The sequence below is a fragment of the Saccostrea cucullata genome, unplaced genomic scaffold (genome assembly GCF_032062105.1).
Source record: "Saccostrea cucullata isolate Sc308-1 unplaced genomic scaffold, CSIRO_AGI_Scuc_v1 ctg415, whole genome shotgun sequence".
Lineage (NCBI taxonomy): Eukaryota > Metazoa > Mollusca > Bivalvia > Ostreida > Ostreidae > Saccostrea > Saccostrea cuccullata.
Genome location: NW_026926689.1, coordinates 161614 through 175074, shown reverse-complemented (window position 1 = coordinate 175074; position 13461 = coordinate 161614). Strand labels below are relative to the sequence as shown.

The following is a 13461-nucleotide window of genomic DNA, read 5'->3' as shown; positions in this document are numbered from 1 at the left end:
GAAAAACCCATGACTTCTAATGCCAAGCGCTTGATGAAGAAACAGTTGATACCTATGTTTATGTTTATGTCTTAGGTTTGATGCAGCGCTGTGAATGAGAATCAAACCTGGGGCTCCCGATCACGAAGTGAACGCTCTACCACTAGGCTACCGTGACCCGATGTGAAATTATGGAAGCTAGCCTTATTGTTTTTCATTGAAAAGTTGAAACCAAGATAATTTTTTTTTTGAGAGAATTTGCCGACTGTGAGATTTATTATGTTCGTCACTTATGCAAAGTGAATAATATCTACCGGTATATAATTATATGTAAATACTGCATGAGGAAACAATTTTTTTTTAAAAATCTGTTATTTTCATCAGAAAGGTTTTCTAACTGTATGTTAATCATTATGATAAAGCCTTATCTGCAGTTCAAATTTAAATAATTTTAAATACTTTTCAGCAATTTTTTGAGAGGAGAAGATTGATGAAAAGAAATGAAAATTTGAACCCAGGTTTTCAAACACCATTGGGAAGAAAAAGTGCCATAAGCCAAGACATAAAGGCTTTCTGTCTTCTAGAACAAATGCATTCAAAGGAAATGCAGTGTGAGTATATGCATAATTCAATAGAAAATTGAGTATTTTATACTAGCACGACTAATTTTATATTGAAATGTGAAGATATGTCAGAACAGACAGACTTATACACATCCTTATGTTTCGAGGGGAGGTTGTCTTTGAAGTGCCATAAGAATTTAAGCCTAACAGCTGTCTCATTATGCTTTAACAATTTATATAATCCTTTTTGGTATATTAAAGAAGCACAGATTCAGAATGATAAAGTAAATCATTCATAAAGTGGGAAATATGTCTGTGCAGTTGTTTAAAGTTAACAAAAGATATGAGATTAAGATTCAGTTCTTTTTTTTTTTTTTTTTTTTTGGCATGGTGATTTATGACTCATATATGATATGAAATATTAGGTATAAAAGTCTTGCAAAATAGATAAAAAGTATTGGTTATAAATTCAACAATTATGGACTGGGTTATATGTCTTTTACCTTTGTTTAATATATTAAGTATGTCTTACTTCTACATTTTATTCTGATGATAAAGTGATTTAATTACACTGTACATAAAATCTTCAGTGTTTTCTTTGATAAGGATCTGTAAGCATTAATTTTAATTTTTTCTGTATATATTATTCATTGCTCTCTTGTTATATATGTAATTGCAAAGAAAAAATGTAAATCTTTAAGTGCTCTTATTTTAATGCTCATAAGACGTATACACTTTTTAAGTTGATATTAACAAAATTGTTTCATTTTAGAATTCCACGAATCGAGAGTATGAATTGTAACTGTATTTTTTACCAAAAAAAATTATTATTATTTAAGCACCAGGAGAAAATTCACGTCCCATCAGAAAAATAGAAATGGACTTGCCCAAAAAATCTCGAATGATGCATCACTCCAGTCTAGGAACATCTTCTCCTTACAACACGCCATCAAAACTTCTGCTGATGGAACCAAAGCATCAAAGGTATTTCAAACAGCAGATGTTATATATATGTCATTACTAGCAAAAATGTATTTTACTAAATTAAATCCTTTGAACTGATTAAAAGTATTATTGTTAATTAAAGCCTAAATAACACTGCTGTTTTGTTGCATATTCAAGGTTTTTTTATGCCCCCTCCCCCAACCTTTCGAAGAAAGGAGGGCATATTGATTTGCTGCTGTTGGTCCACTTAGTTTCAGTTCATTTTCTTCACAACCATTGCACATACTGAAATGAAATTTGGTATACAGATTTATCAGATGTATATCTAGATCAGGTTTTGTTTTGGGTATGATCACACCATTTTTGACAGAGTTATGCCCCTTAGACTTAAGAAATTGCAATTATTTGCAGTTTCAATTCATTTTCTTTGCAGAGGTTGCACATACTGAAATGAAATTTAGTATTTGTATATAGATTTATAACATAAATATCTAGGTCAAGTTCTGTTTTGGATACAATCACCCCATTTTTGACAGATTTATGCCCCTTGGACTTGGAGAAATTCCAATTTGGGAGAGTTGGGCATAAGTGTTTTACAAACATCTCTTGTTTTTATCCGATTTATTTATGAGTTAAATTGTCAGATTTTCTTGAGTTAAGACGTGGAGGAAATCCCCTTTCTTTTAGCGCGTAAAACATACAGTGGACAACTTTATTTCTATACCATATGTAAATTACATTGATCTAAGGTAACATGGCCAATCAATTGTGAAAGGATCCATCTATTTTTATTAAATAGAATTCGAAAATAAGTGCCTTTTTCACTCATATGGAGACACCACCACTTGCCAGTGGAGAACTGCAAATTTTGACATATACTTGGCACACAGGGCTGTTGAACAGTTAAGGATCTTTTTCATGTTATTATCTACTGTGACGCCGTCACGCGGGACCTCAGTTAATACAGTCTCATCCTAAGGACCAGCTGCCACCTCCCACATTTGGATTCGAACCCTCAATGTAAGGATCAACTCCTTACTCTGCCACTCTAGAGCAGATGCTCTACCACTGTGCCTTATAAGGCGTCTTTTCCACTTTAAAGCAAATTTTAAAAGAAAACCAGGGCTATATTCTACTTTTTCACTCAAGTTGATATAAGTGATGAGTAATTTGGGTTACTTCAATGTACAATGTTTGTTGCATGTAAAAAACAAAAAAAACTTCTACATCTGGTTTCGAAAAGGGCATCTCATAATTTAAATGTTTAAAAAAATTGTTTCATTTTAAAAGTATATTTTTAGCCATTCATTTCACTTTCTAAATAATTTTACTTTTTAGCTCACCTGAGCCAAAGGCTCAAGTGAGCTTTTCTGATTAAGATTTGTCTGTTGTCTGTTGTTGTCGTTGTTGTCGTCGTCGTTGTTGTAAACTTTTCACATTTTCATCTTCTTCTCAAGAACCAGTGGGCCAATTTCAACCAAACTTGCTACAAAGTATCCTTGGGTAAAGGGGATTCAAGTTTGTTCAAATGAAGGGCCACGCCCTTTTCCAAGGGGAGATAATTATGAATTAGAGAAAAATTAATGGCGTTTTAAAAAATCTTCTTCTCAAGAACCACTGGGCTAGGAAAGATGAAACTCATGTGGAATCATCCTCAGGTTGTGTAGATTCAAGTTTATTCAAATTATGACCCCCGGGGGTAGGGTGGGGCCAAAATGGCCGATCAAAGTTTTACATAGGAATATATAGGAAAAATCTTTTAAAATCTTCTTCTCAAGAACCACTGGGCCAAAAAAGATGAAGTGTAGATTCAAGTGTGTTAAAATCATGACCCCCGGTGGGGCCAAAATGGCGGATCAAAGTTTTACAGAGAAATATATAGGAAAAATCTTTGAATATGTTCTTCTCAAGAACTACTGGGCCAAGAAAGATGAAACTCATGTGGAATCATCCTCAGGTTGTGTAGATTCAAGTTTATTCAAATTATGACCCCCGGGGGTAGGGTGGGGCCAAAATGGCCGATCAAAGTTTTACATAGGAATATATAGGAAAAATCTTTTAAAATCTTCTTCTCAAGAACCACTGGGCCAAAAAAGATGAAGTGTAGATTCAAGTGTGTTAAAATCATGACCCCCGGTGGGGCCAAAATGGCGGATCAAAGTTTTACAGAGAAATATATAGGAAAAATCTTTGAATATGTTCTTCTCAAGAACTACTGGGCCAAGAAAGATGAAACTCATGTGGAATCATCCTCAGGTTGTGTAGATTCAAGTTTATTCAAATTATGACCCCCGGGGGTAGGGTGGGGCCAAAATGGCCGATCAAAGTTTTACATAGGAATATATAGGAAAAATCTTTTAAAATCTTCTTCTCAAGAACCACTGGGCCAAAAAAGATGAAGTGTAGATTCAAGTGTGTTAAAATCATGACCCCCGGTGGGGCCAAAATGGCGGATCAAAGTTTTACAGAGGAATATATAGGAAAAATCTTTGAATATGTTCTTCTCAAGAACTACTTGGCCAAGAAAGATGAAACTCATGTGGAATCATCCTCAGGTAGTGTAGATTCAAGTTTGTTTAAATCATGACCCCCGGGGATAGGGTGGGGCCAAAATGGCTGATCAAAGTTTAACATAGGAATATATAGGAAAAAACTTCTTCTCAAGAACCATTGGGACAGGAAAGATGAAACTCCTGTGGAATCATCCCCGGGTAGTGTAGATTCAAGTTTGTTCAAATCATGACCCCCGGGGGTAGGGTGGGGCCAAATGGCTGATAGAAGTTTTACATTGGAATATATAGGGAAACCTTTTAAATTCTTCTTTTCAAGTTCTTCAAAGCCATGCTTAGTGATATTTATAGGGAATAATCATCAGGTAGTGTAGATTCTAGTTTGTTCAAATCATGACCCCCTGGGAGGTTAAAATTCAAGCCCCCCCCCAGTAAACTTTCAGTTCTGATCTGATATGTGCTTTTACCTAGCCAATTGCTCAGATGAGCGATGTGGCCCCTGGGCCTCTTGTTCTAATATAATGTGGATTCAAGTTTGTTACCAAATTTCCTGAGAGGGAGGGAGTATTTGTGATCACTTATATATCACTTCTATTTAATCTTTTCAATACAAAACCGATTTCTGCATACGAACTTTATATCACAGGGAAAAAAAGTACTTCTACAGTAAATAGATGCAAAATTTTGGTTGTTTTTCAGAGATATGAGCTGGAAAAGAATACCTGATAGGAGAGAAACAGCTAGCAAAGATCACATGTTAAACAAAGTATGGTACACAAAATTTACTAATATTTTCTGTATACCTGGTTCCTATAAATTGTTCCATTATTCACAATGAATATCATCTTTAGATCTAAACAAGTTAATGTTATTCAAAGTTGTTTCCAATGTCTGTAAGAATTCAAATAATTATCCAATATGTTTTAAATTTGCAATTGAACTTTTCACCCCTTTATTCAATTTTAAGAAACATGATTGTTCATTATTTCTATTCTTTTTTATGCTCCCGTTATTGAAGATATGGGTATAAAGTATGTGCCCTGTCAGTCTCTCTGTATGTCAACAAAAACTTTAACCTTGTCCATAACTTTTGAGTGGTGGGGGGTTTAGCTTTCATATTTTGGGAACCAGCAAACTTGACCTTGGAGTTTACCCAGTTTTGTAAAAAAAAAAAAAAAAAAATTAACAAACTTTTATTGGGCTGGCCATAACTTTTGAACAGTTGGTGCTAGGGTTTTTATACTTTACATGTTTATTTATTGTAACAAGACATTCCAGTAGGTATGAAAAGAAAGTTTGAGCTTTGAATCTTGATTTAACATTTGACCTACTTTTAAAAATATTTATTCTTGGCCATAACTTTTGAAAAATTAGTGCTAGAGCTATCATTTTTACACAGGTGTATTTTGTGTTACAAGACTTTCCTTTGGATACCAACAATTTTGACCTTGACCTTGGAGTTTGATCTACTTTTGACAAACTTTATCCTTGGCCTTAAATTTTGAACATTTTTTTGATAGGACTTTTGTATTTAGCTGGTATATTTCTTATAACAAGATCTTGTCCTAGGTACCATTATTTTTTTACCCTTTGACCTGACCTAGGAGATAACTTTGAAAGATTAGTACCTGGGCTTTCAAATTTTAAATATAATCATTGATGGAAGTCCTTTGTTTCGGTAAAAACATTTTTGGTCTCTTGACTGTGACCTTAGAGTTAGACTTGCTTTTGAGAAACTTATCCTTGCCATAAGCTGCCATACGGGGGCATCAGTGTTTCACAAACACTTCATGTTTATATTTTTTTTTTTCATCAAGGGAAACATTGATTTTGGAATCTGTTCCAAAATAAGGACAAGTGCAGCTGAAAAGTCTACCACTGAACAAAATAATCCATACATTCATGAGGATTTCCAACCAACACCAGTTGTTGGGTACCTAAAGGATGGACATGATAGGAAACATAACAAATCATCAGAAGTATTTCTTCCAACTTGGACTCCAGTTTCAGTAAAGCATGACACTTTTATGCCTAAAGGAGATGACTTATGCAGTAAAAAAGATTTCTATCATAAATTCTGTCAAAACCCTTTCTTTGAAACTCCAATTGAATGTAAAGAATCAAAACGGAGAAAACTAGAAGTGAATGCTCAACAAGAATCAAAGCGGGTATTATTTCAAGATTCCAACATTTTAAATAAATGTTTTCTGGAAGAAGAAAAAGAACAAATAAAAATTGATGGTTCTACCCCACTTCTTAAAAGAAGCAGTATTCTTGATATGCCAGGTTCTTGTTCTCTAGACTTAAGGTTTCATCAAACTGTTAGATCTAATGGTTTACAAACTTCAACTTCGGAAACGGTCTCATCTGTAGGAAAACGAGATACTCTTAAATTTAAAAATCCATTGGAGACATCATTAGGTAAAGAAACTAGACTTTACATTTCACCAACAAACTTGCAGAGAAAGCTGAACACACCCTACAATACAGACCAAATGAAGCAGCATTTGTTCACTGCTCATACTTCAGGACACCTGTTAACTTCCAATGAAAGAAGAACAGGTGCTAGGCATAGCAAATATACCAACAGACATGATATTGTTCAGAATAGCCAGAGTTTATATGAAAACTTTGATGACAACTTTGGAGTACACAAATCAAATATCAACTGCAGAGATGAACTGAGCCTGCTGATGACAAGTACTCCAGTGGACAGAACACGAAAACCCATGGAGATAGTGATATCTCCAATATCACACACAGCCAAAAAATCTCCTTCATTTCATGAAAAGGGTTTTCATTCCAACCAAGCCTCATCAGAGGCATCTGTCTCTAACAATAACAAACACATCTCTTGCCATACCTTGGTACCTTATCATACAGTTGACAAAGGTAGCTGTGACAAGAATCAGAGGTAATTTAACAATAGTTTGTAAAGGAGAGTAATCTTGGTTTAAATTTTAAAAAAACATGATTTCAAAAATTTAGTTTATAAGTGCATATTCCACTTTGCCTTTTAAGATGAAGTGATAAGGAAATGAATTTTTTGTCCACACTTGTTTAGTGAAATACTTATTAGTAAAAAGAAATTGCTTATAAATTTGATGCTTATTAATACCAATATCATTGTTTTAGTTTTATAGAAAAGTCAACTGATCATTTGGTTGAGGAAGATATTGCAGAAATTCTAGCAGAGGTAAGCTGATGTGTCACAAAATGTTTGAATACATGGTTAGGGCTGTCACAGGTAACTGAAATGACTTGGAAACGCGGAACAGTTAATTCGGGTCAAGTTCGGTTCTGTTTTTCTGGAATCTGGTTCAGTTCCGCTTTGTACAGTAGAGTATAAATATAGAGGGGGTAGAATTTATCAATATTTGGCTAATTTAGCGACTTATTGATAAAAATGCAGGTGCCTGTGATTAGAAATTACCATTATAATGCGATTTGAATCATTTGGTTCAATTATTTTTCCAGTCAGGAAACTACTTTAAACTAGTTATTATGTTGCTGTTTCTTAGATTTAAAAAAATTTTTTTGAATGTAATGCAAATCATGAGTTTTTATTCTATTGTATACCTGAACCGAAAAATCGAAACTAAGCTAAAATTTTTTAGAACCGACCCAACTTATGGAAAATTATGAAACCATGACAGCCCTATACACGGTGTATCATAAAGTTACTCAGTTACTGCACAAATATTTAATGACATTGGCTCCTGATATTTAAAGTCTTAAACTTTTTTGTCAAGTATATTTTTAGTTTCTACACACATGGCTTAAGGTTCATTGGTACTCTGATCAGAGAGATAACTCTTAATGACATAAATATCTATTATTTCTCTTTGAATTGTCTGCGAATTTTTCCTTTTGCCCCCAAAATGCTATGAAGCAAACGGTAGATGCTGAAAAGGGATGCTTTCTTCTCCATTCCACTTGATCCCACATCTGATGTTTTTAGAGATCATACTCTGCTCAAAATTTTTGTTGTTCCTATGGACTTTTGAGCATGACTAGTGTTCAATATCTTCACATTTCTCTTGAGTCACTTGAGTGGCTTTTCTTTTGCATAGCACTTGGCAATAGATTTTGAGAGTCCCTATGACTGGCACTGGCTTTCTGACAAGATAATAAAGTACATCTCTAAAACACGTTACTCCTGCTTAGAACTAGGTGATACTGTATAGCAGGAATTTAATTCACAGAGTTAAGGTAGTCAACTGGGGGTTTATTTTGTGAAGACTACAATAGAGAAACTCTATCATTTCATAAGATATGTAACTTACATTGACTTCAGTGTACATGCCAAGTTTAGAGAAAATCTACCAAAGGAGGTAATTAGTGACATTTGACCAGCCAACTGTGGATAATTTCATTATACCAAAATTTTGTTTGATATAAATGCAAAATTCAATCGGTTTAGTAATCTGGAAATAATTAAGTTTTTTTGCAAAGATGAAATGAGGGTTTTAAGAATATTGAAAATAAAAACAAAATTGTGTTAAATTAATATAAAGCATTTTTGATATTTCACATTTTACATGAAGTGACCCTAAATGTGAAAACAAAAAAGTGGAATTCCCGTGGGTACCAATTGTGCCTTGCACATCTTATTTTGTATTCATATATGAATCAGAATTTACTAGTTAACATTTTCAAAAAAAATTTTACATGAGAAGACTTGGCATATATAATATAGTATATGTGTTTGTGTATTTTTCCATTAACCTGATAATGACAAGGTGCACATTTTTGGTGTGTCTGGTCAATAGGGGATGCGAACTCCTCTGTGGCACCAGCTGATCCCACCTCTGATGTTGTTAGAGGTCAGTATTTGCACCGCTCCAGATTTGTGTTGTTGTGATGGACTTTTGTGCCTGATTAGTGTTTGTTATCTTCATTGCAGTTTTATGACATGTTGCTTTCATTTTCATTTTTTTTTTATTACAGATGGACCAATTAGAAGAGGATCAAGTGAAGGAGTGGGAGATGAGTGTTTATTACAGCCAGACACAAAGTGAAAAAGACAACGAGGTCTGATATCTGTTTTATTAATAACTAGGAATGTTGACAATGAAAAGTTCTAAAAGTACCAGTACAGTAAATCATTTTAATATTCTTTTTTATTACAGTTATTTTACGAATTTGTTCTAAAAAAGTATTCTTTGAGAACTACAAAAACATATTTCATAATAGAATATCAAAATACAAGAATTCCTCCTCCTCCCTCTTTAGCTCACCTGAGCCAAAGGATCATGTTAGCTTTTCTGATCCAAATTTGTCCATTGTCTGTAACGTTTTCAGAATGAACAATTTCATATTCTTCTCCAGTCAATAGTGATAGAGCTATAAAATTCACAACAACAGCTTATTGAATGGTTTAGAGCATTTACAAGGTATTTTCATAATTCTGTTCCTGAGCTCTCCTTCAAGTTTTTGAAAATTTATCACTGTGTTGAATTTAGTTTAATTATCATGATATTTTTTGCTAAGTGTTAAAAATTAAAGATTAGAAAAAAAAGTTCAAAAAAAAAAATCTTAGTTTTGACTAAATAAGCTATGATTTCTACAAAAAGTATTCAATTTACTGTACATCACAAAAATCTTGTGTGTGCTTTATGCAAACTCATGCAACAAGTTGTGTAAGGTATAATTTTTTTTACCTGTCCATCAGTCAATCATTCAGTTTTGTTTTTTGTCAGCACATCTCCTGTTAAACTGCTGCAAAGAATATGTAGTCTGCAGATATTTAGGATTCACAGTGTGCATATCACCAGGAAATTTGTAGATATTTCAGACGTAGTTTGTAGATTTTTAAAATATGAAGAAATTTGATTCCATTATTTATCTAGAAACTTTAGCCCACTTAAATTTGTAACAGACAAAAATTTGAATATCCTTGAATGCAAGAAGTTTTAATGTGATAATTTTTGCAAGTTATGCCCCCTTTTAAATAAAGAGCACTATGCCATTCATTGTGTTCCATTGTCAAGTTTTGGGGGAGCATGGGATATGTGAGCATGCTAACTTTTTCTTTCATTTATAGTATTAGTCTATTAGAATAAATTGTGGATATAAACTTCTTTAATAAACTAAGAAAAAGTTGTCAAACTCTTGGTTGTTATTTAATTTTTATGAAAAGGGCTACAGAATATGAAAACATTTGATTAATTATTACAGGAACGGTATAATGAGCTGAAAAAAATTAATAACATTAACGACAGCTTGGAGTCGTATGCTCAGGAAGATAAAAAGGTAATTCTAATTTGCGAAATATAAGGTTATGTCCCAGTTGCTTTCTAGTATCAGATCAAGTGTTCATTTCCTTGAAAATGCTTATAAAGAGCAACAAAACTAATAAGTAATTAGTTTTATTGAAGACTTTTAGTTTAATGTGTGTATAACTGTAACAGTGTGATTAAAATCAAGCCTTCACTAGTGTGTTAAAAGCTATTTGCTCACCTGAGCCAAAAGCTCAAGTGAGCTTTTTTGATCACATTTTGGGCGATGTTTACCTGTCTGTCTAGTGGTCCATCTGTAGACGTTACACATTATCAACTTCTTCTTAAGAACCAATGGGTTAATTTCAATCAAACTTGTGACAAAGTATTTAGAATAAAGGGTATTGAAGTATTGAAAAGCCACATTAATGATCAAAATTTGATATAGAAATTTGTCAATTCTTTTTTCAAGTACAGCTTTAAGCCATAATTAGAAATTTATATGGAAGCATCCACAGGTATTGTCTATTCAGGTTCAAATCATGCCGGGAGGGGCCGTGGTAGGTGATCAAAGTTTTACAAAGCGATAAGTAGGGAAAAAAAAACAGCAAAGCTATGATTATTCAATACATATAAATGCAGAGGCATCCTCAGGTGTAGATACAAGTTTGTTAAAAACCCTCCCCCTTTCTTAGCTCACCTGAGCCAAAGGCTCAAGTGAGCTTTTCTGATCAAAATTTGTCCGTTGTCTGTCATCGTAGCGGTTGGTGTTGTTGTAAATTAAACTATTCACATTTTCATCTTTTTCTCAAGAACTACTGGGTTGATTTCAACCAAACTTGGTTCAGAGTATCCTCGGGTGAAGGGGATTCATGTTTGTTCAAATGAAGGGCCTAGCCTTCTCCAAGGGAGATAATAAAGCATTAGTGAAAAAAACTCATGTGGAATCATCCGCAGGTACATGTAGTGTAGATTCAAGTTTGTTCAAATCATGAACCCGGGGGAAGGTTGCTGCCATTATATGGCCTATCAAAGTTTTACATAATATATGAATATATTAGAAAAATCATTAAAAATGACAAAAAAATATACATCAAATCAAGACACAATATTACATAAGAAATCCAGACTGTTGTATTTCAAATACATAAATTATACATATGGAGGTTTAAGAATTTTATTTGGCAATGGATGTGCATTAAGGTTTCCGATGCTGATTTATGGAAGATTGCTGTTAATCTGTATCAGTTTTAAGCTTTTGATGTATGTGTAATCTTTCCTTAGTCTAGATCTGTATTTGGAAGACTTGCATGTTTGATACCATGAGGGATGCATGATATCAATAATGATTGTAGATGATACTTGTAACAATTCAGGATAAAAATGAATGGAAGTGTTGAAGCAAAAATCTGATGCTGTAGCTAATGTTTGATGCTTTCTGGAGGAATTCAGTTGAACAGATATTTCATTTGTATTAAACAGATTTCAAGGAATGCAATTCAAAATACATGTACATGTTTCCGATGCTTTGTGTATAGTTGACTACTAAGTACCCATAATTAAAACAATATGTTTTCCACACATAAGTTTCTGACCAGACCGTTGTCTGAAAGAAAATTAATTCTTTTTTCCGGCTATAAGTCAAGTAGTAGAATCAAGTAAAAACAAGTTAATTCAGAGATTTTGTGTTCCCCACTAAAGGGAAAGAAAAAGAAGAGCATGCACAGATCCAAGGGGGGGGGGGGCAGACAGGGCCATAGGGAGTTATGTTCGTCCGAAAATGAAAGTTTCACACACATACAGAATGTTTGAATAAATTTACGATTTTTATCTTTCGACTTCTACGAGGGCTGTTCAATAAATATTGTCCTCGGAGCTCGGAAAGAAGCAATAGACGCTTTTCAATGATTTAGTCTTCATTATTTAACTTATTAATCTCTTTTAATTAAAACACATGTCCATAACATTTTTTATCCAATTTCTGATTGTTTTTAGAACTCATTTTTGGGTATGACCCTTAGTATACTGGAAAATGGCAGATCCAATGATTTCCTGGACTTGTTTCTTCCTTCTGAAATGTGTTTTTTCAAGTTTGGAAATAGAAACAAGTCAAAAGATCAAAGATCTGGCGAATATTGATAATGTGAAAAAACATTAACTTTCTGTTTATCCTGAAAAACCCTTTACTCTTCAGGGCGTGCGGGTTTGGACGCTGTCATGAAGAAATTTAATGTAGTTGATTCCTGATTCTGGGTCCTTTCTCTAATAAACCTTTCGATTTTTTTTGCAAAAAATTTGCTTTCTAGACTCCTCCAGAAATTAAACTGTCTCCCCGAAAACGAATTTGAACAACAATACCACTAATATTTAAGAAAATTGCATATAAATCTGTCTTTGTGCTCTTGCAATTCTTTGCTCTTGTCAGACCTTCGCTGTTTCTATCAAGTACATCTTATGGTAAACTTTATTTTGAGGGTTTTAAGCAATAGATTCAAGTGCCATTATCTGTCTGAATATCAAACAAACATAGATAACTACAATTACTGATATTTTAAAATAATTGTTAAACATTCGTACACGCTGTCGTTTTCACTCATTTTTCAAAATATAGGGTGACCTTTGAGTACTAAGCTTTTTTACCGTCTAACGTTTCTAAAAACAGCGTAAACTACTCCCGAAATGATGACTATCAAATTTGCTACGTGTCTTTTAAAAAGTCAATCATACATCATCAAATATTATTTGTTGAAATTTGGCAAACAGTACATAAGTTGTTAAAATTTTTTGTTGGCAAGGAAGGTACCCATTTTTGATGCCCATTATATATTTTTTTATCATTGAAATCTACCTGCTCATTTGTCTATAAAACAGCAGGCATTGGTTGCTGTAAATGTCACATATTTCAGTGAATATTTCTTTGGGATTTTTAACAAGTTTAACAGCAGCTTTAACGAAACTTTTATTTTCACTCTAGTTTACTGATTCTTTACCTTTCATTATTCATTTATAATGCAGTGTCTCGAATTGCCTTTGTTTTCCAGCTTCTCACAATGAAACTATGTGATGAAAAGTGGTCAAATAAACTGTTATAAATTCATTAAAGATTCAATAATGAGAGAAAGTCAAGCTTAATGTCATATGATATCTGTATTATATGTCATACAGTTCAGGACATTATTTATTGAACAGCCCTCGTAAATTGGTTTGGGAATATCACTGCAGAAGTTCAAAGGCTTCTCGAGA

The 13461-nt window shown here is 33.4% G+C and overlaps 1 protein-coding gene across 2 annotated transcripts in view; it reads left to right on the top strand.

The window, feature by feature from the left end:
- Positions 1-13461, top strand: part of LOC134272418 (uncharacterized) — a 29226-nt gene that overhangs the window by 13880 nt on the left and 1885 nt on the right. The window contains exons 2-8 of one of the 2 annotated variants that reach the window (XM_062754649.1): positions 446-590; positions 1382-1526; positions 4697-4763; positions 5815-6911; positions 7133-7193; positions 8948-9031; positions 10178-10252. In XM_062754649.1, the coding sequence (XP_062610633.1) occupies positions 446-590; positions 1382-1526; positions 4697-4763; positions 5815-6911; positions 7133-7193; positions 8948-9031; positions 10178-10252 (1674 nt within the window). The remainder of the gene's footprint in view (positions 1-445; positions 591-1381; positions 1527-4696; positions 4764-5814; positions 6912-7132; positions 7194-8947; positions 9032-10177; positions 10253-13461) is intronic. The other variant, XM_062754650.1, reaches the window with a different exon arrangement.